General features: G+C 35.7%; 1 protein-coding gene across 4 annotated transcripts in view; it reads left to right on the top strand.

Moving 5' to 3' along the window:
• Nucleotides 1-581: 581 nt before the first annotated feature.
• The window catches only part of SFXN1 (sideroflexin 1), an 84,166-nt gene continuing 58,550 nt past the window's right edge, over nt 582-26,197 (top strand). For all 4 annotated transcript variants that reach the window (XM_044664442.1, XM_044664444.1, XM_044664443.1 and 1 more), the window contains exons 1-8: nt 582-669; nt 11,921-11,995; nt 12,885-13,052; nt 13,707-13,877; nt 14,661-14,759; nt 21,964-22,039; nt 23,300-23,385; nt 24,400-24,527. In XM_044664442.1, coding sequence (XP_044520377.1) covers nt 12,889-13,052; nt 13,707-13,877; nt 14,661-14,759; nt 21,964-22,039; nt 23,300-23,385; nt 24,400-24,527 — 724 coding nt within the window. In that variant the 5' untranslated portion in view covers nt 582-669; nt 11,921-11,995; nt 12,885-12,888. The remainder of the gene's footprint in view (nt 670-11,920; nt 11,996-12,884; nt 13,053-13,706; nt 13,878-14,660; nt 14,760-21,963; nt 22,040-23,299; nt 23,386-24,399; nt 24,528-26,197) is intronic.

The following is a 26,197-nucleotide window of genomic DNA, read 5'->3' as shown; positions in this document are numbered from 1 at the left end:
GTCTTCTAAACTTTCTCTAAGAAATTGGACATGAGGGCCAGTTTGAAAATGTGTGTCCAATCTTTCTTTCAGACAAAGGGTAGGGAATTCTTTTAGGGGTCCAGACCCAGGGAACGTGTCAAATCAAGATGTATTTACTAAGCCTTTGTTATGCAGGCACTGTCCTAAGTGCTAGTCAAGATTCTCCAGGGAGAGAGAAATGCTTCCCCAACCTAGGAGTTCTAGGATGGAAGATCTCCAAGGTTTCTCTCAGCTCTAAATCATTTATAATCCTCTGATTTCCCTGAATACAACCATTAAATGAAATGAAGGTGCTATAATTCCCTCTAACAGCACCACGGGTATGGAAAGAGGGCAGCATTTGAACTTGGGTTCTTCAGGACTCAAATCGCACCTCTTGACTTACCACCTAACTGACCTTGGCCAAATTACTTAACTTTTTTGACTTTGGCTTCCTTTCCCCTTTAAAATAGGCGGGGTTGGACTAGATGCCCTCCAGCACCCCGGGGGTGGCTCCACGCCAGGACCGGGCGTGGGCTCCGGAGATAGAGCACGCAGGCGCGAGCGGGCGGGGCGGCTGGCTAGCTTGAGGCTGTGGGGCTGGCGGGAGCTTCTCTTCCGGGAGCTGCGGAGTCTGTTGAAGAGCTTGCGGGCCCGCTGGAGCTAACGGTGAGTGCATCCTGGGCCAAGTCAGGCAGAGCCAGGGAGGGTAGACACGCACCAGGGCCTTGGGGCATGTTATGACCAGACAGAGGTCCAGGGGAGGGGACGTGCCCTTTCACCACCCTCCCCTCAGCTGCTTTTGACAAACCCCGCGGGTGGCCCCGGACCTCGCGTGGGACGGGAGAGTGGGGAGAGCTCCAGCCTGGGAGCCCCTTCTTCCACCTGGATACCGAGGCCACCCCATTTGCCTTCCTGGCTCAGACTCGTTCTTTACTGGATTCTAGGGAGTCAGGAGGAAGCCTGGCTCTGAATGGGCATCCAAGATGGCGGCTGCCTTGGGGACCCCGCGCCGCCTGGAGGGGATAGTGCGAGTAGTTGCTAGGAGATGGACCCCGGGGAAGATCCCCTGGGATCCTGAGCTCCAAAGTTTAGCGATCATCATGCCCCAGCCCCTCGTTCTGCAGTTGAAACTGAGGCCTGGAGAAGCCAAGTGTTCGATCAAGCGTCCACTATATGACAGGCAAAAGCAAATGACTTGTTAGCTCACTCCGTTATAAGTGACAGAATTAGGATTGGAACCCAGGACACCCATGCTCTTTACAGATTGAGGGATGTGACCCAGTGTTGTTAAGACCCTATCAGAAACCAAGTATTTCAGCAAAGTTGGGGGTATTTTTATTTTCATTAGAGATCTCACAGGATTGTTGTGGAAAAGTACTTCTTAAAAGTCTTATTATATTTTATACATATCAACTAATTTATCTTGCTTAGAATTCCTTTAGCAGAAATTTGTGTATGGCCTATTTCGTGCTTGGGGCATTGTGCAATATGAGAATACAAGGATAAAGAAGATTTTTTGACCTAAGAAGAAGCTCTTGACAGCGTTTTAATATTTTGATGAGTGTATTTCAATGTAATTGTTTTCTTTCATCATCCTATGTATTTTTGAGGATATAAGTAGTATTATATTTATTATATTAGTATATATAATTAAGTATATGGAAATATTATTCTGAGAAGAGAGACCAAACTGCCAAAGAGGCCTATAAGAGAAAGAAAGAAATGAAGGAGAAAGAGAGAGAGAAAGAATAAATCTCTACCATGAAGGAACGTAAGAATTAGAAATCTTAGAATATTAGAGCTAGAAGGCACAACGACTTCATTTTATGAGAAACTGAAGCCCAGAGAAACTTGGTCAGAGTACTCAGCAAGTTTATTGTAAAACCTAGAAACAGAAACTCATCCTATTTCAAAGTAGAGAGCTCTTTCCACTGAAAGAGCTTTCCACTGCCTCTTCTAGTATCTAGCTAGATGACCAGAAACAAATAATTTAATCTCCCTGAGCTCCAATTTCTCCATTTATAAAATGAGAACTGGAATCTTATCCCTGGGAACCCTTTCAGTTCTAATATTCTTTAATTCAAGGTTTATATTATGTACTATACGTATAATTCTAAGAGAGTAATGCATCAGGAAAAGGCATTATAAAGCAAATGTAGGTCAATAAAGAATAGGAAGGTTCAGAAAATCCTTTATTTGTGTTACTCTTCTGAGGGATATGTGTGTGATAAAATTTAGGTTTTGAAAAGTATCTTGTTAACATTACCTTTTTTCTTATTCCTACAAAGAAAAGGTCCCCTTTAACCTCCAAATTCTTTGATCCTAAGATAGAAGCTATAGAGATAGGGTAGAAGAATTTTTGTTTCTGAAAGATCAAGAACTAATTAGTTTTTGGAGAAATTCACTTAATTGTAAAAGTGTGGAGCCATAGGTTATAAAATAATTTCTGTGTTCTCATAGTCATCCATCAGTAAATAATGACCTAATTTTGAATAAGATCAACTTCATCACTGGATTTTATAGTAGCAGTAAATGGTAATCACTTTTTTTTAATAGAAAAGTTTTATTGTTTAAATTATTATTAATTCATTTTATGAGTTAGAATGTGTTAAATCTGCTCTTATAGTGTAAGGGGCAAATCAGGTCCTTTCCAGTTCTCTACCTTTTATGATTTCTCATTAGAATTGTTAAGTAGATACATTAGGCAGAATTTAGTAATGTTATAATAGTAACAATATATTGCAGAAATATTGAAACTAAAGTAACTTTTAAGAAATCTACAGAACTCCATTGATATTATAAAACCATAAAATGCCCTGTATGACCTGACACAGAGTAACAATACATAGCTGTGGGGCTTACATTGAGTTTAAATGTTACATATCCCATCTCTCCAAAGAATCTGTGGTACAATATTTCAAGTAGAGTTTCTTTTTCTTTCCATGCTGTTTTGCTCATTTTTATGGTGGTTTCCGTTAAATCCCACAAATATATATTAAATTCCTAATATGTGTAAGACCCTGTGCCAGAACTTTCATAACACAAAGGTAGGTAGGTATAAAATGGGTCCAGCTTTCAGAAAGTTCCAAATCTTATAAATATGTATGAAAAACTTGTAGACAAATGTGAAATGGATGAATTCAGTAAGATAAAAACAAAGGAAAGACTCAGGGAAACTGTTAGGAGAGATTGGAAAAGAAAGAGACCATTCCCCTGGAGAAGGGAGAGACTTACAAAATTCTTTGTGAAAGAGATGGCACTTAAAGAAAGAGAAAAGACTTCATCAAGATGTTCCAGGTTTGGGACATGGCATGAGCAAAGGGATGAAGTCTAGTGAAGGGAGAGACAAAATAGCCAAATTTGTCAGATATTTAGAGTACTAAGTAGAATGCTTCAGAGAGGTAGTATGGGATAGTGGATCAAGAACTCCCTTTAGTAGGAAGAATTGGGTTCAAATCCTGATTTTTTACATACTAGTTCTGATCAAGTCACTTCACCTTTTTGGTGCCATGGACAACTCTAAAACTACAAAATGCTATTTCCCCAATTATCTCTTTTAGATAGTCTGATTTTTCTTTTTTGTCTAATTCATGATTGTCATCTTGCTAGCTTCACTTTAGCTGAAGCAAAATAGACTGTTCCAGCCCTTCATTTTAATTCTGTTTCTTTCTGTTCCAAATGTGTCTCTTGTATATAGCATATTGTTCACTCTGGTTCTCTTTTTTATCCTGTCCCACCTCAAAAGTTGCTTCCAACTATAGCCTCACCTAATCTACCCTCCTCCTACCCTCCTTATTATTATCCCTGCCATATCTCTCAATTCCTTCTCTTCCTAATTCCCTTTTGTGTAAGATAGATTTCTGTACTCAAATGTGTGTGAAGCATAATAGACCATTCCAGCGCTTCATTTTAATTCTGTGTTTCTTTCTGTTCTAAATGTGTCTCTTATATACAGTGTATTGTTCACTCTCGCTCTCTTTTTTATCCTGTCCTACCTCAAAAACCTTTTTTGCTTCCAACTACTTCCTCACCTAATCTACCCACCTCTTTATTATCCTTGCTGTATCTCTCAATTCCTTTCCTTCCTAATTCCCTTTTGGGTAACATAGATTTCTGTACCCAAATGTGTGTGTGTGTGTGTGTGTGTGTGTGTGTATTTTTCCCTCTTTGAATCAGTTCTGATGAGAGTGAAGTTCAAACATTAATTGCCACTCCTTTTCTGCCCCCCCAGTATTTCCCCTTCCACTCTAAACATTCTTTCTTGAGTGAAAATTTGCCCCATTCTCCTTTCTTTTCCCAATGCATTCCTCTTTCTCACCCCTACATTCTTTTTTTGAAGATCATCCCAACATAATTGGCTCATACCTATGCTCTCTGTCTATGCATACTACTTCTAACTGCACGAATAATGATAAAGTTCTTAGGATCATCTTCCCATAAAGGAATGTAAACAGTTTAACTTTATTGAGTCAGTTATGATTGCTCTTTCTTGTTTACTTTTTTATACTTCTCTTGAGTCTTCTGTTTGAATGTCAGATTTTCTACTCAAATCTGGCCTTTTTATTAAGAGTACTTGGATATCTTCTATTTCATCTAATACCCTTTTTTTTTTACCTCCTGAAGGATTATACTCACTTTTGCTGAGTAGGTCATTTTTGGTTGTAATCCTAGATCCTTTGTTTTCTAGAATATCGTATTCCATGTTCTCTGTACCCTTAATGTGGACGTTGTTAATTCTTGTGTGATCCTGACTATGGTTCCACAATATTTGAATTGTTTCTTTCTGAGTGCTTGCAGCATTTTCTCCTTGATCTGGGAGTTCTGGGAAATGGCTATAATATTCCTGAGAGTTCTCATTTTGGGATCTCTTTAAGATTATTGGAGGATTCTTTAAATTTCTATTTTACCCTTTTAATCTAAGACATACATCTAGGTAGTTTTCCCTGATAATTTCTTGAGAGGTGATGTCTAGGCTCTTTTTTGATAATAGCTTTCAAGAAATCTAATCATTTTAAAATTCTCTCTCCTGGATCTGTTTTCCAGGTCAGTTATTTTTCTAATGAGACATTTCATATTTATATATTTATAGCCAAGTTCTTTTTTTTGTTATTTGCTCATTTTTTCCAGCCTATTTCTTTACTTTCAACTTCATGTCATAGTTAGACTTTGTTCATCTGAGAGGTGGGGTTACATTGTATCAAGCTTCAGGTGTGTGTGTGTGTCTGTGTCTGTGTGTCTGTCTGTCTGCACTGCTGTTTTTAGAGCTTTGTTCTAGAGGGTCTGTTAAATATTTGGTGCCCCTTGTTCCCTTGCACCTACAAGAACTAGCACTTCTCTTGGCCCTAGAACTATGACAAAGTCCTTATGGTCAACCATAAACCCTTCTCTCTATCCCAGAATTGTGACCCAGAATTACATATAATCTTTCTACCCAGCTGCCCAATCCCTTGCCATCTCTGGGTCGAAAACTCCTAAAGTTACTTCTACTATTGCTATTGTGGCTACCACAGGACCTTCTATTGGTTGCTCTTAACCATATTCTGTGTTTCTACCAACCCACCATGGTGTTTTAGACCGTGACTGCAAACCATCTAAGTTGTCTTAAGCTGCAAAAATGTCTCCATCTGACTTTTTTTTTTTTTAGTTCTGCTGCTCCAAAACTTAATTCGTGGCATTATTTTTAAAGTTTCTTAGGAGACTTCAGCTGGGTCCCAGCTTTTACTCTGGCGTCTTGGCTTCCACTGGTCCATTTTCATGATAAAAACAACAACTCTAATCGCTTTGCCCAACAATAACCTATTATTCTTTCTTTTCCAAAAACTTGTCCTCACTCTGAGCTCCAAATTCTCTACCCCTGAGTTCTCTAATCCTATCATCCTGTCATTCCTGTTCTGGCTTAACTTTTCTCCTTCCCACTCAATTCTTTAGTTGGCTATTCTAACATTATACTGTCTTTTAGTTTTGTACTTCTTGACTTCTCTGTCCCATCTCTCCCTTATCCTTGCCAAACTAATTGTTGGATAAATCCTGCCATCTACCTCTTCCACTCTGTCTTCCTGAATACAGTTTATCTAATCTCAACTGGGCCCTCATTACAAGTCAGGTCTTTTCTACCTCCATAAGTGGTTCTCAATCCCACGCTCCACAGTAGATTTTTTTTCTATACAAAAACCTACCACCTCTTAGCCCCAAATATAGACCATTCACTGGAATCTTCTTTTGCTCATCTTCCAACAAATTAGCATAATTCCCTATTCTCTATTCCTTTAATTAAATCTCTGAATAGAGAATATTGTCAACCCCTTTACTTGTACACTTGATCTTTATCACTCCTGTCTTCTCTACAGAGACTAATTTTTAGTCTCTCCTAATCTACTAGTTCCTTCCACACTGCCTACCAAAAATCTTCAAATCAGTAGGTTTTATCAACCTTGAATGCAATCAACCTGTATCTCTACTTTTCATCCAGACTTCTTTTAAAAAAAAGTCTTTAATCATTAACTTCACTTCTTATCCTTCCACTAATTCTAGACCCTTCTGTGGGGCTTTTGACTTTATCACTTAACAGAAACTGCTTTTTTCTAAAGGCAGCAAAGTTCTCTTACCTGTCAAATCTCATGGCTGTTTCTCAAGTTTTATCCTTTTTTAATCTATATAACTTTATAATGTCCACATTCTTTCTGAATATTTTTTACTCTCTAGGTTTTCATGGAACTATTCTCTCATGGTATTCCCATTAAAGTGTTCCTTATTGGTCTCCTTTGATGGATCATCATCCACAATAAATCCTTTAGGGGGTTGGTGGGGGAGCAATACAGAGGACTCTGTGCTGAATCTTATTGTATTCTATACACATTGTATCTTGGAAATTTCATCCACTCACGTGGGTTTACTTATCATCTATGCCAATGATTGCCAGAGCTCTGGATCCAGTTTAATCCTCAGATATGTATCACCAAATATGTAAGGGACATACTGAAATAAGTGTAATGTAAACATCTAAAATTCAATATGTCCAAAATTCATTATATTTCGATTTTGCCCCTCTTGAATTTTTCTATTTTTTGTCAAGGGTAGCACTACCATCCTTTCAACTACCCACTGGAAAAACTATGCTGTCATCTTCAACTTCTAACTTTCACTCATCCCACAAGCCACTAGGTTACCAGATCTCAACATTCCTCCTACTTCCACTTTTGTCTTTGACCCCAGCACACAAATCCTTAATAAATAATTTTTGAGTAGTTGATTTAACTCCTGAGATTTTAAGCCAGAATGACTAAAAAAATGGATTTCTGAAAACATAAAATTAGGGGATTAAGATGAGGAATTCAGTTTGGAACATGTCAGTTTTAAGGTGCCACTAGGTCCTTAAAATATCCAGGTAGAGATAATGGGCTATTGAAAATAAGGGAGTAGAGTTCTGAGGAAAGATGGGTGGACAGTTTGAGGGTATGTTGAAAGCTTACAGTCTGACTATAGGACCATTGTTTTAAGATAAAAAAGTCTATATAGTTTTATGTAGAAAAATTAACAATTGAAATTAAAAATAAAATGCATTTTGCTTTTCAGTGATTAGGTGCAGAGCCCATTTAATTTTCTCTCTAAAATGTATGCTTCTAACCCTGTGTGACTGCAAAAAGTCCTTTAGTCATCTTTAGTATTATTATATCCCATCTGGTAGAGATCTGCTTAATCATGAGAGGAATCACATGAAATCTAGAATCTTAGAGTTGGAAGGGATTTAAGAGATCATTTAGTTTAACTACTTCATTTTTTCAGAGGAAGAGAAGGGCCCACTGAGAGGAAGCAGATTGCACAATGTCACACAGCTATTTAGTAATAGATTTTATATGTTAATCTTAGTTATGGTAGTTAAATTAAATTTAAGTTTGAGCAAATATATGCATGTGACATCTGTAAATTTGCAGAATTTTTTCCAAATCTGATAGTCATTGAGGCAGTATAGCATTGTGAATAAGGAATTAATCTTAGAATCAGGAAGGCTTGAGTGTAAGGGACTGTTTAATAAATTGGCCATATGACCCTGGATAAGTTACTTAACTCCTCAGTCCCTCTAGTAAACTCTTTAAGACTGAAAGTTGCAGAGAAAATGCCAGTCTTCACTGGTAGAGAAATTTCCTCATGGGGAACTCCCTATATTATACATAGATCTAGTTTTTTTAATGTTAGTTTTATTTGTTATCTTTTTACTACTTACTCAAAATGAAGAATTTCACAAAAATATAATATTCATTGAAACTTTTAACAGAAAAATATATTAATTTTTCCTATAATTGCATTGTATCTTCATTGAAAAAACTCCTTTCAGTTGGAATTGCTGAAGGTTTAAAATATCTGTTTACCTATTTCACAGAATCAAAGAATGTTAGAACTGGAATGGACCTTAAAGATCATCTGGTCCAACTACCTCACTTTACAGATGAGGAAACTGAGGCCCAGAGAAGTAAAGAGACTTGCTCAAGGTCACAGAGCTAGTAAGTGGCAGCATTGGCACTCAAACCCCAATTATCTGTCCAGTGTTCTTTCCACTATAGCATAGTTCCTCCTTACTTTGCCACTCCTTTACCCCCCAAAGGTCCTAACCATAATCATTATGATACCTCCTCCACAGGGAAAGCCTCAAAACAAATTTGGTACCTTTACTTCTTCACACTTTATAAAATGAAGTGGAAGGTCAGCATAATCAGTGAACCATTGAAATAGTGGGCCAAGACAGGACTAAGTTAAAGATTTTCTAAGACTTTTCATAAATAAGTCATTTACAAAAGGTACTAAACATTAACCTGACTCATAACTGGGAGCTTATCTTACAACCTAGACTATAGAACATTTTAGATGTAAGGCTCCACAGGACATAAAATAATAGAATTGGAAGAGACTTTAAGACATAGAATTTAAAAGCTTGAACACACTTCAGAACAGTCTCAATACAGCCCCTTAGGTGAGAAAATAAGCTTAGAGAGGGGAAAAACTTTTTCAGGTCACAGTTCTGGTTGGCATCAGAGCTAAGATTTGAAACCTGTGATTTTCTAACTAAAAGCAGTTTTCTTTCCATTATACCAATTACAGTTAGATTTGTAACTTGAATATTTCTTTCTTAGAATTGAAATGTTAAGACTCCAATAAAAATGTCATTGTTTTGATTTAAAAGAATTTAAGTCATCTAGATTCTTATAACACTGCCCTTGAGGTTCATAGTATTAGAAACCTTTTGGTACTTCAGTCAATAAGCATTCATTAATTGCCTAGTGTATACTAAGTAGTATGCTAAGTCCTAGACAGTCCCTGCCCTTAGGAAGCCTTCATCCTCAGGAATCAAAATTTCTTGAATCAAAGACATTACTAGTGTTGATCTCATACATTATTAGCTTTTACTCTTATTCATAGCTTCAGCCTGGAGTTCTTCATTTTATGTTAGTTGATGGGAGGGTGGAATGTTAAACCTAAATGGAGGTGGAAAAAAATCTTTATTATCCTGACATATTCCCCTATTTGTAAGGAACATTGTCTTGCCTGAATAAGCACTGAATGGACCAGGGGTCATTCATCTGCTGTTGTTTTTGTTGCTAATGTTAAAGCTGGATAAGGATCTTAAAACATAGAATGTCAATGCTGGAACATTATCTTAAAGATTGTCTAGCCCAAACCAGAAATGAGGAAATAGGAAGAGAGAGAGAAGGGTATTGACTAATTTAAAGTCTGTGCACATGAGTTCACTATCCTCAAACATTCTGTGGCAGGAGGTGGGTAGAAGAAATTTAACTGAAAAGAGTATCAAGTCCATCCACAATTCTTCTCCTTGCTATTTACCTAACCTTAGAAGGTAGTTATTTAAGAATTATATAAAAATGAGTTGTTATTCCTCTTGTGACTATTAGCACATATTCGTAAGACAGATAGTTGGTGTTGCATAGAAAATAAAGCCATTGAACAAAATTAAGGAAATTAACCTCATAACTTTGGCACCTGATAGATTTTAGTAGGGAAGGCCATTATTTTGGCCAGTCCTTGTATCTCCCTCACAGCAAGTACAGTGCTTTCCAAAGGGTAAATACACAGAGAAGGAATTTTCTACATAATATTTAGCAAAATTTGTTTATATTTTTATTTGTTATTTAGTATTTTGAGGGCAACCTACATTAGAAATAAAATTTTTGTGGCATTTATTTGAGAAAGTCACTCAGTGCTTTAATGTTCCTGCTAAGTCATAACTTTCTCCCATTTGTGAATTAGAAATAATTATACTTCCATTCATGAGTTTTAATTATTGGATGAACATATATAGTCTGTAAAGTGCATTTTTTTTGTTGTGTTTTTTTTTTTACTTCAAAGAGGCTATCTAAACACAGTATATGATACTGGCCTCAAAGAAAGCTAATTTGACTACATTGCTTTTGACTTATTACTAAGTAGTATAAGTGAAAATGTATCCTATTTGTAGTGACATTAAAGTGACATTGTATTTAACTGCTTAAGTATGTTATTACCTTGCCACAGTGACTTTCAACCAAATACAGAGAACTTGTATCATAGATGAAAAAAATCAAATTACTTCATATCAACTTTTATTAAGTGCTGTTGATGCACAAAGTACCGTTAGACAACAGAACAGAGTTGAGGGAAAGAACATTTGTAAGCTTACTGATGAGTCTCCTATTGAAAAGAATTTGTAATTAAAACATGTAAGTCATAATTAATAACTGAACTTTATCTTATTTGGAATGATTGAGATTTTGTAAGAAAGGAAGGTATGATTGTATATTAATTTTTTTCAGATAAAAAATATATTAAGACATTCATGTTTTTTTCTAATGTCTTACTAGTATTTGAAACAAAGTAACCAGAATTATATGTTTTAAATTTGATTCTCTGAAGGGTATATCTATACATTGTTACAAAATTGTCTATTCAATCTTTCTTTTAAACTTTTGGGACCTTAGTTCTCACTTACCTGGTTTGTGTGAATAATTTAGAACCCTTGCTTCTTGAACTTATATTTCCCCTCTTTGATTATTTTACTTTTTAAATGCCTTTATTAGACAATATAGGGGAACAAACAGGAGGCATAGCAAACTTGAGTTTTGCTACCTCTAAGCAGTTTGGATAATGTGATTGGTAAAGTTTAAAATTAATAGGTAGGGCTATTTTAAGAATCTGGACATTGTATTTTATTTATACTACCTTCTTTCATGATCACAGAGCTATGTATTTTATCTCCTCTTGAAGTTAAAGCTCAGTTTTCCCCTAAAATAACTCTCTGGTAATATAATTATAAGGTTGAGCTTCACTTTTTCACTCAAGTAATGCATCTTAATTCACAGCAATAAATCTGTCTTAACTTATTACTAGGGAGACTAGGTAACTGAAGGATTAGTGTTTAGTGGCTTTAAAGAGCATTATGATAAACCCATTGACTTTAGCCTGGACTTTGTTTTAAGTTACTTGATTCAGGGTCAGATATGCTGTGAACTCATCGAAGAATATAGTTAAATGATTTGTTAATGGACAATTTTCAGTCAGATTACCAAGTACCATTTAAAACATTTCTTTTGCCCATTTCTAGATTGCAAGCTCCTATGAAGTAGTAACTTTTGTTTTATTTGCTTGTATAGAACCCAGCAAACACATAAAAATACTAGAAAGATATGTGATTTTGGAGCTCAAACGCCTGTAACTTAGAACAACCCTCCTATAGAGTTGTCTGAGCCACATAGTAGTTGAGTGACTTGCCATGATTTCTGACTCCAAGTATAGTAGTATTCTCTTCACTGTACCATACTCTATGCACCCAAGGACATTTATTTGGGATGATTTATGACAGATTTGGAACTGATATGTATATCTTTCATTTTGATGTACAATACTACTATACCTTTTTTTGTTGTTGTCATAGAACGTGAGAAGACAACATAAAGTGCTGCGGTGTATTCAAGAATTTTGTGAACTCCCTAGCTTCATACTTTGGGCTGTAAGTCTTCAAAGTCCTTTCTCTTTTTAATATTCTTCTCTATGGAAGTACCCCTTTTTCTATGCACAAGCGCATGCGCGTGTGTGTATGTGAGTGTGAGAGAGGGAGGGAGGGAGGGAGAGAGAGAAAGAGAGAGAGAGAGAGAGAGAGAGAGAGAGAGAGAGAAAGAGAGAGAGAGAGAGAGAGAGAGAGAGAGAGAGAGAGAGAGAGAGAGAGAGAGAGAGAGAGAGATGTGTAGTTGGCTCTTCTAAATCAAATCAAATAAAAAACTCTTATTACCTAACTCATCTTATCAATATCTTTATAGATTGTGAGCATATTTTATTCAAATTGATTATTTCTTCCCTAATCAAGACCAATTTAATCTTAATTTGTACGTTACTGGAGTTTTATAATAGACTTTCATGCAAAATTATCTAATAATACTAGGCAAGGAAACTTAAAAAAATACATTGCAGTGATAATTTGCATTGTGTTTTGTGATTTTACCAGATTTATGACTGCTATACTTAAAGATACTTTCAGCTTATAGTTTTGTTCTTTCTGACATAATATAATTATGCCTTTCTGCTTAAAGTTTTATGTGATTAGGTCTTTTCCAAACATGAAAGATGAAAATACTATGCCATTATAAATAGATATGTTTGTTAATTGGAAGGGAGTTTGGAGGAGAAATTGTAAAAAACAACTGAATTTCATGAACAACTAAGTTCCTATTTAAACTTTTTTATATCTTTTAGGTGGAATGTTAGTAAAATTCACTATTTCTCAAAGTCATTTTCATCATTAGCAAGGGTACATAACCTTTCATTTGTCTGCTGGCTTTTAAACTTTAGAAACAATGTTAATTTAAAATCCTGAAATGATTTTCTCTTTTACTTTCATGTAGAACAATGTCAGCTGAAATACCACTAAACATTAATATCAAGGAACCACGATGGGATCAAAGTACTTTTATTGGAAGAGCCAGTCATTTTTTTACTGTAACTGACCCACGAAATATTTTATTAACTAATGAACAATTAGAAAATGCAAGACAGATTGTGCATGATTACAGGTAACATTTTAGTTTCAGTGTTTTCTGACTCAGTTACATTTATGTAAAAAACATGTATAGTTAAATCTTATCCTGAAAGGTCATCTTTTTTTTCCAAGTCTCCTGCCTCTAAATTGGGTTTCATGCCAGCAATCTAAGACATGATTCAGCAGTTCAATTTAAACATTTGTTGAGTATTTTCCAATGAAAGAAGAACTTGGGATGGGAGTTGGGGCAGCAAGAGTCACCTTAACTTCAAGGAACTTGTCATCTCTTAGGGTAATATTCCTATTCAGATCATTTTTATTAATCTATAACAGTCCATGAGAAACCATCATGAAAATTTTTATAATTTATAAGACAGCATGAATTACAGAGGATAAATAATTATAGAATGTCTACATAGATTTTTTTCTGTAAGACTACAAATTAAGGCTACATGAGTTCTGGTATTTTGTGATTTTAATGCAAAGTTGGGAATATTTGTGGATTGAAAAATTATATTGGAAACTATGCTGTAAGAGTAAAGAATGATAGAGGCAAAAAGTCTGGTAAACTACATAGAAATCTGATGGATGTGGTGACTACCCAAATTTGTCACAATAAAGTAATTACTGGTGATTAAGTTTGAGTTAATAATATATACTTCTTAATTTTTTTTGTAATTTATTTTAGAAAAGGAATTGTATCCCCTGGGCTCACAGAAAATGAATTGTGGAGAGCAAAATATGTCTATGATTCAGCTTTTCATCCTGACACTGGTGAAAAGATGATTTTGATAGGAAGAATGTCAGCTCAGGTTCCTATGAATATGACAATCACAGGCTGTATGATGACTTTTTATAGGTAAGTTATACCACACTCAACTTTTCAGCAAGTTCTATGCAAACCATATTGATAAAGTATAATTTAGTTAAAACCAAAGTATTACTTTTTTCATGTGTACTTAGTGTTTCTTTTTGTATAACTGTTGCTCTAGAAAATGTTTTCTTTTTTCCTACTGAATCTCCTATTTAATGTTGGAGGTTAGAATTTTATCTAATCTTATTTATAAAGGAAAATTTGGAGAGAGAGAAAGAGAAAAGTCTACCTAAAAATCATTTGTAGGCATTTACTTTCATAAAGGTGCAAAATAAGCTTGTAAAATTGTCTGGGTTTTCTGGGCCCACAAAATGACTCAATAAAACCCAGAAATTCCAAAAAGTTGAATTTTAGTGGCTTGAAGCATTGATTCCCTATTAAAATGTGAATATCACTAGGTGGTGTAATGTCTTAAGAGTTTTAGCTCATATCTTAGTGTGAGTGATTTTTACCAGGTATTTAATTGAGTTGGTTTTGATTGGAAAGAAGATAGTTTCAGTGGACTTTGGAGGCCCAAAGAAAAAAAAAACAACACTCAAAGGAGATGTGAAATATCCAAATATGAGTTTTACATACCAGTTCAACTCTACTAATTTTTAAATCTACAATAAACACTTAAATCCTCTTTTTAGCCTACTGTTTTTTTCAGTGTTCTTGATTACTTAGCTTTCTTTTTTTTTTTTCATAAGAAGTACTGTTAGATTATTTTATACTCTCTTTCTCACTTCACCTTATTCACCTCTTTTCCCCCATTCTCCATACCTCTAGAACTACTCCCGCAGTGCTGTTCTGGCAATGGATTAACCAGTCCTTCAATGCTGTTGTGAATTATACAAACAGGAGTGGTGATGCCCCTATTACTGTTAGGTAAGAATATGTAATCTATTGAAGTAAATATTAGCTTTTAAGTTTCTGTGTTAAAAGTGCCTACTTTGTTTATCAGTTCGCTGTACTTGTTATTTTAAAAGAACCCTTTTACAGTTAGATTTTTCAGAATATCTTTTTCACATAATATTAAATGAAATGTTTCTACAAAACTAAAACATTGTTTTATGTCAAGATCACCTGTCAATGGGCCTTCATAACTTTTATTAAATTTGTGACAATATTAATGCTTTTCTACTATGGCTTCTTAATCCTTTCTCCCTGGCCCAGCACCCAGCACTATATATAGGATATAGCTAGTGAGAATTAGCAAAATATATCTACTCTCTCATCATAAGCCATGTAGAATGGTGATGGTAGGAATGATGTTGGATCAGTATCCAGTTTAGTCATGTCTAGAAGACTAAGTGAAAACATAGTGATATAATTTTATGTTGTCTTTATTTTTTAAATGAGTCAGCTAATAAATAAATAAACAAACAAACAAATAAATAAACAAACAAATAAGAAAGAAAGAAAGAAACAAACAAAGAAACAAAGAAAGAAGGTAAACAGCCTGAAATGATCTGCCTTATTTTGCTAGATTGGATAAATTTGTTCTCCATGGGCCTTTCTGTATTATCATACAATCTAAGAACTAGAAGGGGTCTCAGAAGTCATCTAATCCATTATGTAATTGAACAGGAATCATTTTTACAAAATCGCTTTTAAATGGTTACCTTACATCTTTTTGAAGATGGCTAACAATGGGAAACTCACTAAATTCTAAATCTTTAATACTTTGACTTCCTATAGAACTCAGTTCTACTTTTAGACATCTCTTGTTACAAATATCTTATTCAGTGATGCAGGTCACAGTCTATCCATACCTGCTGTTGAAGTGTGACCCTTCTTAAGACTCTCCTATAAGATTGCCACATGGGAGGGACAGCTGGATGACTCAGTGGATCAAAAGCCAGGCCTAGAGATGGGAGGTCCTAGGTTCAAATGTGACCTCAAACACTTCTAGCTGTATGACCCTGGGCAAGTCACTTAATGCCCTTACCACTCTTCTGCCTTGGAACCATTACACAGTATTGATTCTAAGATTAAAGATAAGGGTTAAAAAAAAAAAGATTGGCATATGGGATCTACCCAATATGCTAGTGGCCTTCCTCCATTTTTTTCCTGACTACAAGAGAATATCAGTAGATTTTCAGTGACATGTTATTCAATTCAGTTAAAAATAATAATTTCATTTCTTTTGTAATCCTGTTTCATATTTTCTACATCCAATGCATTCTAATTATTTTTTTCAAGAACATATTCATGTTATATAGTCAGTCAGCAAACATTTATTAAACATTTCCTATATGCCAGGTGTAATGTGCTATATGCTTGGAGGTAAAAAGAAAGGTAAAAACTTCCCTGCCTTCAAAGAGGATATATTTTATAGAGTAGACAACATATGAATGACTAAATACATAGAAGATATATAAAAAACCAGAGAAAAGTAATTCTAGAGGGGAAGGCATTAGCAATTGGGGAACAGGAAAGGCTGACATAAGGTAGATTGGACTTGAATCTTAAAGGATGCAAGGGAAACTAAGAGTTAGAAGTGAGGAGACAAGTGAGCCTTCCATTCATGATGAACAGCTAGCATAAAGGCATGGATGTGGGAGATGGCGTGATATGTTTAAGTGACTGCAAGGAGGCTAGTGTAAGAGGATCAAAGAGCATGGAGAGAATTGATAAATGATCAAAGGATATGGATAGGTAGATTCCAGGAGAAGAAATCTATGCTATCAGAAGTCTTATGGAAAATGTTCTAACTAATAATTAGAGAATACAATTTAAGCAACTCTGAGATGTACCATTTAACCAATCAGATTAGATAAGATGATGACAAAGGAAAATGACATACTGGAAGGGATGTGGGAAAACAGGTACACTAATGCACTATTAATAGAGCTGTGCACTAATTTAGGCATTTTGAAAATCATTTTGGAATTGTGCACCTAAATCAATTAAATTGTTTATACCCTTTGACCCAGCAATTCCTCTACTAGATTTGTAGTCTGAAGAAATCAAAGAGGAAAAGAATCCATATGTCCATTAACCTTTATGGCAGCTCATTTTGTAGTAGAAAAAAAAGAATACTGAAATGATGCCTATCAATTGAGGAAGAGCTAAAAGAGTTAAGGCATATAATTGTTATAAGAAATGATAAAAGGGATGTTTCAGATAAAATACTAGGAAGATTTGCATGAACTTATACAAAGAGAAGTGAATAGGATGGGAATAATTAATATAATAATAATATTGTAAAGACAAACAACTTTGAAAGACTTAAGAACTCTGATCAGACTCAGCACACAATGAAGAATATTCTCTCTTTCTCTCTTTTTCTCTCTCTCCCCCCATCCCCAAACATGACCAATGTGGAAATTTATTTTTCTTGACAACGTATGAGTAATGGGTTGTTTTTCTTCTGTTTTGAATGAGTTGGGGAAAGGGAGGAAGAGGGAGTGAATTTGGAACTGAAAATAAAATTGAACTTTTTAAAAAATAGTTTTTGGAGGGGAAAAATGTAAGAATAATTTTTTAAAAAGAAAGAAAGGGCCTAGGATATAAACAGCTTCAAATGCAGAACAGAAGACTTTATATTGATATTTGGGGGAACAGAGGAGCCACTGATCATTAAGGAGAGGGACTGACTTCATCAGAAGACCTTTTTACCTTAGAAAAATCCCATTGTTAGCTGAGTGGAGAATGGATTTGAATCTTAAAGGAATCTTAAGACATGGTGATTAGTTAGGTGAATAGTAAAGGTGAAAAGTAATGAATGCTTGAATTGAAGTTGTAGCAGTGTGAGTAGTGGAAATAATATAATATATAAGAGATGTTGTCAAGATAGAAATGACTAGATTTGGCAACATATTATGTAGGATGAGTGAACGTGAGGAGTTAAAATGTTATGAAGCTTGCAAGCCTGAGTACCTGGGATGATGATTATTTCCTCAATAGTAATAGAGAAATTGGGAGAGTTTAGAGAGGAAAGAAAATGAGTTCTGCATTTGAAATACTAAGGTTTTTTTTATAGGACAGCCAATTCAAAATATTCAAAAGGCAACTGGAGATGTGTCACTAGCTCAGAAATGAGCAGGATTGAATATATAGATGTGGAAGTCATTTCTTAGAGATAATTGAAACCACAAGAGTTAATGAGACCATTGACTAAGGGAGAACAGAGTGAAAAGAGGAGGAGACCCAGTATAAATTGTCGGGGAATATCCAGTTTACTTAAAGTACTAGCAAAGGAGATTGAGAAGGAGCAATTGGACACATGAAGAGAACCAGAAAAGACCTTATGGTAACTTAAAAAGGAGAGAATATCAAGGAGAGGAAGGCAATCAGTAATGACATAATGCAGAGTCTAAAGGCTATGAAAAGACCATTAAAAGACCAATTGGCTATTAAGAGATGATTGGCAGTTTTGAGAGGATATTTTCCATTGTGTGATGAGATTGGAAGCCTGGTTTCAAAAAGTTTAGAAGAGTGAAAGGAGAAATAGAGACGTAGAGCAGAGATGACTTTCTCAGAAGTTTAGCCACAGATCATAGGAGATACAGGCTTTGTTGCCATTCATAATTTTTTGGCTTCCTTCATTCCCTCATCCTAGATCATACTTTATAATATGGTTTTACATTTTTTGAATTCTCACTTGTGCCTTTCTTTTTATCTAAAACACCAAGTATTACTGTATATACTGATTTTATTTACAAATTCTTTCTAAGTTCTTAATGAGTGTTATTTACCTCTTCTTCCTCTATAAATTTATGTAACCATCAACTATTTTATTATGTCTTTTTTGCAAAAGGCTTCAAAATAGAGCAATTCAAGATGACTGTATGTCTGCTAAAATTTTTATTAAAGCCTTAGACATAATAAGACCAACTCTTACCAATTCCTTTATTCTAGTTTCATTTATGTGAAACTTGCAAGGATGCAAGATTAATATGATTTAGGGGCAGCTAGGTGACTTAGTGGATAGGGAGCCAGGCCTATAAATGGGAGGTCCTAGATTCAAATCTGTCCTCTGACATTTTGTAGCTATGTGACCCTAGGCAAGACATTTAACCCCACTTACCTAACTCTTACCACTTTTCTGCCTTGAAACCAACAATTAACTTAATGTAGAGATTATCTATAACTATATGAATATCCTCTATTTCTTTTCCTAATACTCTGCTATTCACAAAAGCAGTAGAAGGGGACTAAGTGGTTTTAAAGACCATTTTATGGTTATCTTTGCTTCATGGATTATTGTGATCTAATTATCACCAGGAGCCAACCCATTACTAGACTGGTTCTTGGAAGACAAATTTGGCCTGTTCCAAAGATTGTATTTGAAGACATTCCAATATAATAGAATCTTCCTGAACTTTCTGGCTTACTGTTCTAGGAACCAGGTTCACCTCTATATCAAAAAGAATCACTGGAGTACTAGGATGTTTTTTTATAAAGTTTTTTTTTCCTTATATAGACTTCAAATTTGACTCTCCGTTGCCTATTCCTATCTCTTGTCTCTTGATCTAATCAGAATAAAACTATTTGATCTTCCACATAACAACCCTTTAATTGTGTGATGTAGTACAGGGATTTTGCATGCAATATTGCTCTAGGCAAACCTGTCAGTTACCCTGAATGGAATCTTGCCAATTGCATGCACCATGGGGCAGGTGCCAACTGGCAGTTGGGCTGTGACCATATAAGGCCCTGCAAACCCAACCCTGGTTTCTAATTTCCCTTGACCTCACCCAGACAACTTATTATCCCTGACCCTTCCTCCTGGGGCCCCAGGTCGTGAAGGGTGCAAGGGAGGTGGATTGTGGGTAGGAACTTAGATAGCATAGCCTAATGGTTAGGGCCATCTCTAGAGCAACTCAACAACATCATCGGTGTACCTAGCTGATCAAATAACACCAAGCCAGAGTCTAGTTATCTCTAGCTGAGGGCTGGTTGCCTTCAGCCTGGCAAGACATTCTAGGTCCTTTGCCAGCACCTGCCAGTTGCCCCTAGCAACAGCTTAGCAAACCTAAACCCTCTTACCTTAGTTTTCCCTTTCCAGTTCAAATAAATCCCTTAGTCTTAATCTGTGAATTCCTGTGATTATTCTAACACCTTCAAAGCTAAGGAGACTAAGGAGGGGACAGAATTTTGAGAAGTAGGGGTTACTGTGGAAGTGAAATCTAAGCCTCCGTAGTTGGCAGGTAGTTGAGCCACGGTTTCCTGCTGGCTTCTGCTCTCACCCAATAGGGAGGCAGTTACCTCAGCAGGGAGGGGCCACCAACCCAACATCTTAAAGGAGCCTGCAGCTAGCAGTGGAGATTCACTGGGCAGCTCAGCTGAGGCTGCTCCCCTCTGATCACATCAACTCCAATCTCCAGCTAGTTTAGTTACTGGCTCCTAGACCAGTGACCCCCTCATTACCATCTTCTTCTTATCCATTATAACAGGGAGGACAGAAATCCTATACCCTCTAAGACTTCATTTCTTTCTTATTTTTTTAATCCTACTTTCTGACCTCATAACAACTCTAAGACAGAAGGGCAATTAAGTAAATGGGGTAAAGTGACTTGCCCAGGGTCCCCCACTTTGGGAGTGCTTAAAGCCAGATTGGAACCCAGGCCCTCCCAATTCTAAGCCTGGCACTCTATCCACTGTGATACCTAGCTACTACCAAGACATCATTTCTATGGGTATAACCTCACCATTCTTTTTCCAGCTAATCTTTAGACTCCCTTTTTGTCTACTTCCTGTTTTTGATACCCACAAACTTGTCAATGTCCCTTCTAAAATGTGAATCCCAGAACTTGTACAACTAAGTACAAATCTGATTAGAGCAGAGTCCAGTGGAACGATCACCTCCCTCGTTTGGACACAAAATTCTCCATGATACTTTTAATTTATGGCTCCATTTCTTCCTTCAAAATATATAGTTTAGCTCCTTGTAGAAATGTGGAAGGAAGGATGCCAAATTAGACCATTTGTAGGCTTACAATTCTTTGCCCTATTAATTCCTGAAATTATATATCCCCTTTAAAATTCGAATCATAGAATGATAGGTCTAGAGCTAAAGGAGATTTTTGAGGTCATTGATTATCGATTTTTTTAAAAAGATAATACTTTTTTTAGGCAATCACTTTTATTTAATGTAGTACAACAGAACTTGACCACTTTAATGGTATAATTCTATGGCTTTTCAAATGTGCTACAAAATATTCAACCCAATATTAAATGTCTCTCTCAATTTTTTTTAAACTCTTAACTTCTGTGCATTGGCTCCCAGGTGGAAGAGTGGTAAGGGTGGGCAATGGGGGTCTAGTGACTTGCCCAGGGTCACACAGCTGGGAAGTGTCTGAGGCCAGCTTTGAACCTAGGACCTCCCGTCTCTAGGCTTGACTCTCAATCCACTGAGCTACCCAGCTACCCCCGAAATGTCTCTATATTAAGTCAAATGTTTTTCAAGAGCCATCTGTGCTAAATGCCCCATAATAGGGGTTGGGAAAAGAGGAAAGATAAATAAGGCTCCTACTCTTGAGCTTATGCAATATATTTCTTATTCATATTTTCAGTCATACTCAGTACCTCATTTTCTTGTTTTTTTCATTCACTTTCACTTTCACTATCCCCTAATTGCTTGCTCTCCCACTTGCTCTTTCTTACTCTTAATCTCTCCCTTGCCTCTCCTTTTCCCTTTCTTTTAACATGCACACACATATGTGTGTGTGTATGTGAATGTATTTATATATAGCTTAAAACTATACTAAGACTTTTGGAACATCCTCTATACATGTCTCCAGCCCCTCTCTCCCATGTGTTTAACACCCTTATCACTCATTGCCTAGTTGATATTTAAAACTGGATATTCCAAAGACATCTCACATTTGATATCTCCAGTATTTAACTACTTAGAACATGAAGTCCTTGCCATAAGGATTGTTTCATTCTTTGTTCTTATAACCCCAGTGCCTGGCATATAGAAGGCACTTAATAAATTTTTGTTAATGATATTTGAGAAAGATAGAAAACAAAAGATTGTTGTTGTTAAATTGGATTTTGCTTATTTTTCCATAATTATTGGAGAAAATATTGTAATACTTTTTATTTTATGTGAGTGTGATATATGTATTCTTCTTTATAGCCAATTGGGAACAGCCTATGTATCTGCAACCACAGGCGCTGTAGTAACTGCACTAGGACTTAATGCACTAACCAAGGTATTTTTCATTTTCCCACAGTTTTGGTATGTTTTCCTTAGCATCTCTATTTTTTCCCCCAGATCTTCTTTCTTCCAAAATTCCTACTCTTTCTCATGATAATCCAGGCTTCCTGGGCCTATTTCTCTTATTATAATGCCTAAGAAGTAGATTTGAAAATTATTTGAAGATCTTAATTAAAATATATATGTGTATATATTTTGCCACATATATATTTCAAGTATATAAAAATAGCATAAAGTGAAACACTGTTGAACACTAAGGTTTGAGCTTTTTGAGTACTCCTGAAAGCATATATAGTAAAATATGAAATATTTAACTATTATTCCTTCTAACATATATTATCACTATTCCTGAGCTCAAACTGCCTAATTCATCTTGTAAATCACTTATGTCAGAGTACATTCCACTAACTTTATCCCATAACTTTCACTGCCTAGCACTCAATCTTATTTCTTCAATGGAATTTTTCCTGACAGAAAGCAAAACCAGAAGTGATGTCAGGACCCTGAGTCTCTGGTGCATGATTGCCAAAGACAGAAATGAGTATAACCAGGAGAAATGGGAAAATGTTCAGAAAGTGTTGCCAAGCACACATTTGTTGCTAACTGTGTGAAACAGAGTCATCAATTATCCTGTCTGTATTATCTCTGCCTAAGTTCTTGAGAATATCACAATGCAGTCGGATGCAAAGGAATTCCCCAGAGACATAGCAAAGAAAAACCTAGGCACACAAAGAAAATCATACATGTATGCCAAACCCTTCAAGCCATACTGTTCTACCAGAAAGTATTCATCTAGTTCTTTTTGCCTTCCTTCCCAGACAGTCAGTTCTTCAACCACAATATAGTGTATCCAGGCATTAGTCCATTGGTTCTGGGTCTACCTGGCAACAGGCTCTGCCTTCCTGTCCTTACAATTCATCCTTGTGGTTTCTTTCGTTCCTCCATCAATTCTTCCTTAGATCTTTCTTAGCATTTTGTACATCTTCCATGCACTTATAACTTTATTATGTGTTTTACTGTATAATCATTTTACCATCTCTACTAGCTTTTAAGCTCCATTATGGCAGGAACTATCTTATTCTTCTGTCTATATCTTCCTTAGTGGCTAGGATGGGTCCTTGTCCATAGTAGGGGATTAATAGAAGTTTATGTAAATTGAATTTAATTGATGAGATTACAATTTTAAATTGTTTTATGGAGAAATACATTCAGTATTACAGAAGTAGTAAAATGATGTTTTTGAAATTTTTTTTAGCATGTTTCACCCCTTATAGGACGTTTGGTTCCTTTTGCTGCTGTAGCTGCTGCTAATTGCATTAATATTCCATTAATGAGACAAAGGTAAGTTGATTATACTCTTTTTGGAATAGAAGTGTCCCTCTGTATCAGAGCTTGTTTTGGGTAGTAGGTACTGTTTCTGTTAATAATAAGTTTTGGTACCTCCATTTAGAAAAATTATTTTGAGACAATAAATTTAGTTTGAAACATTAGATCTAAGGGGAAAAAAGTACTGCGCAAAACGAATGAAAACATTTCTTAGAGCATTTGTTTTAGGTTTAAAGTAATATTAATTTATATCTTTGGAAGTATTTTTTAGAACTGGCAAAAGTTAAAGAAGAAAGAACAAGAAAAGGCATTTTGGATCGGATTACAAGCACCAGGGTAAAAGTAGGATTTAGAACTTTAGTGTTAGTAGCTTTTAAAGGATATTTTATCCACTACTAGTATATAAACTTTTGTAGTTAAATGGCAAGGATTAAGTCAATTTAATTGTAATCCAGCATACTGTTTCTTTTGAGAAACCATGGTTTACATTTTGTTCCTGAGCATAGTTTTTGGAGGTTTTTTTGGACTTGTGATTTCATTGGTTTAGGTCATTTTCAGTAAGGAAACTCCTTCACAAAAGAAATTAGAAACTGCTTTACATTGTAGAACCTTAGAGAATTTACCATGACACTGAGACATTAAAGAACTCACCCAAGTTTTAAGCAGCCAATATGTGAGAGAGGAAGTCTTCCTCAAGTCTTCCTCACTCTAAAGTCAGCTCTCCATCTACTATCCCATCCATACCTGCCATTAAGGTGTTATTAAGTTATTCTTTAAGAACTTGCTTTAGGTGATATGTTATTAATGGAATTAATGAAATCATTTCTGGTCCATTAGAATACTTTTTTAAAAATGTATTTATGCAATAATTTTATTTTTTTGTCACACCTAAAATATTTTTCCGACCGATAAATTCATAAATGTGTGTTCAGGTTTTAAAATGATTTTTTGTTTACTGAATATGTTCATTTTAGTCCAAAAAATGCAAAGCTATATATAAGCTCTTTTCTCATTTTTATTATACTACAGGGAACTCCAAGTTGGTATTCCTGTTACAGATGAAAATGGAAACCGATTAGGTGAATCAGTCAATGCTGCCCAACAAGCAATAGCACAAGTGGTTGTCTCAAGGATTCTCATGGCAGCTCCTGGCATGGGTTAGTAAAGTTCATCAGATAACATAATTCTTTTATTTGGTGGGGTGTGGGGAGGAGGATTAAAAACAATAACCTTCAACAGAAATGTCTAAATTCTAGGGAAAGGATTAATTTGGCCTGAGTAGAAACCCAAGTATTGTGACCCGAAGTAGGTCTCTTAAAACAATGTATTAAAGAATTCCAGGGCTACTCCATTTTTGTCTTAGACCAAGAATCTAGTTAAACTAGAAATGAGCTTCTGCTCTGCTTATAAATCTTTTGGGGGTCTCTCAGCCTATATTTAAAGATACCCTGGAGTATAGCTGTAGCATAGCCTAAAACAAAATGCCATTATAATGTGATATTGACTCCACAATTACTAGATCCAGTACTAGTCATGAAAGACAAAATTCTTTCTTTCAATGGGTCATGAAAAGCTGGGCCAATGACACTGGAAATATATAGATATTCCTTAAAGCATATAGGATATTTAGAAGATTTTTTTCCCATAGATATTCATTGCATTGAGATATGAGCTCTAACTGAAATTTCACCACAAGTGACACATTTAGCCACAAGTGACACATTTAGAGAGTGTTTCTCATTTATTAAAAGTGTTCTCTGTCCCTTTTCTTTTTTGGGTGTGTGTGTGGAGGGGACAAAATTAAGCGACTTGTCCAGGGTCACACAGCTAGGAAGTGTCTGATGCCAGATTTGAACCATGGTTCTTGCCTACTCTAGCTCTGGCACTTTATCTAATGTGCTACCTAGCTGCCACTTCCTCTCCTTTTCATATTTATACTGTTCCTCTCTTATGTTTTCTCTGATGAACATAAAGGTGCATCATTTGACTCGGCTATTTGCCCCCATCATCAGATTTATGGGATTTGTATTTTTGTGCATTCTCTAAGGTGTATTTTAATGAAAGAAATGACCCAGTGATATCACCTTTGCAGGATTTCTCCCCTGGATAGATTATCTGAGAATAGTTTGTTCCATAACTAGTCATTACCGTGCCATCCATCCATACGGACTCTGATGTCTTTGTAAATTGGATTGTGAATTTAATCTTCCACATCATGGTCATTTGTAGTTCTTTGCGAATGCTGTTAGATGTACAGGCATGTCTTAGAGTCATTGGAGGTTCCATTTCTGAGCACTGCAATAAAGTGAATATCTCACTAAAGTGAGTCACATAAAGTTTTTGGTTTCCCAGTGCATATAAAAGTTATATTTATACTGTAGTCTAAGTGCCATAGGATTATGTCTAAAAAACAATGCTCGTACCTTAATTAAAAAATGTTATTGCTAGAAAAATGCTATCATATGAGCCTGTGACAAGTAGTAATCTTTTTGTTGTTGGAGAGTCTTTCCTCAGTGTTGGTAGTTGTTTACTAATCAGGGTTGGGGTTGTAGAAGATTGAAGTTGTTGTGGCAATTTCTTAAAATAAAACAATAAAGTTTGCTACATTAATTGACTCTTCCTTTCACTTGACCACTTAGAGATCATTGTAGGGTTATTAATTGGCCTAATTTCAACATTGTTTTATCTTAGGGAATAGGGAGGCCTGAGGAGAGGGTAAGAGCTGATGAATGGAGCACATATGATGAACATACACATTTATCAATTAAGTGGACTGTTTTATATAGGTGTGGTTCATGGCAACCCAAACCAGTTACAGTAATAACAT

The sequence above is a fragment of the Gracilinanus agilis genome, chromosome 2, assembly GCF_016433145.1.
Source record: "Gracilinanus agilis isolate LMUSP501 chromosome 2, AgileGrace, whole genome shotgun sequence".
Classification (NCBI taxonomy): domain Eukaryota; kingdom Metazoa; phylum Chordata; class Mammalia; order Didelphimorphia; family Didelphidae; genus Gracilinanus; species Gracilinanus agilis.
This window is presented reverse-complemented; position numbering and strand designations above follow the sequence as displayed.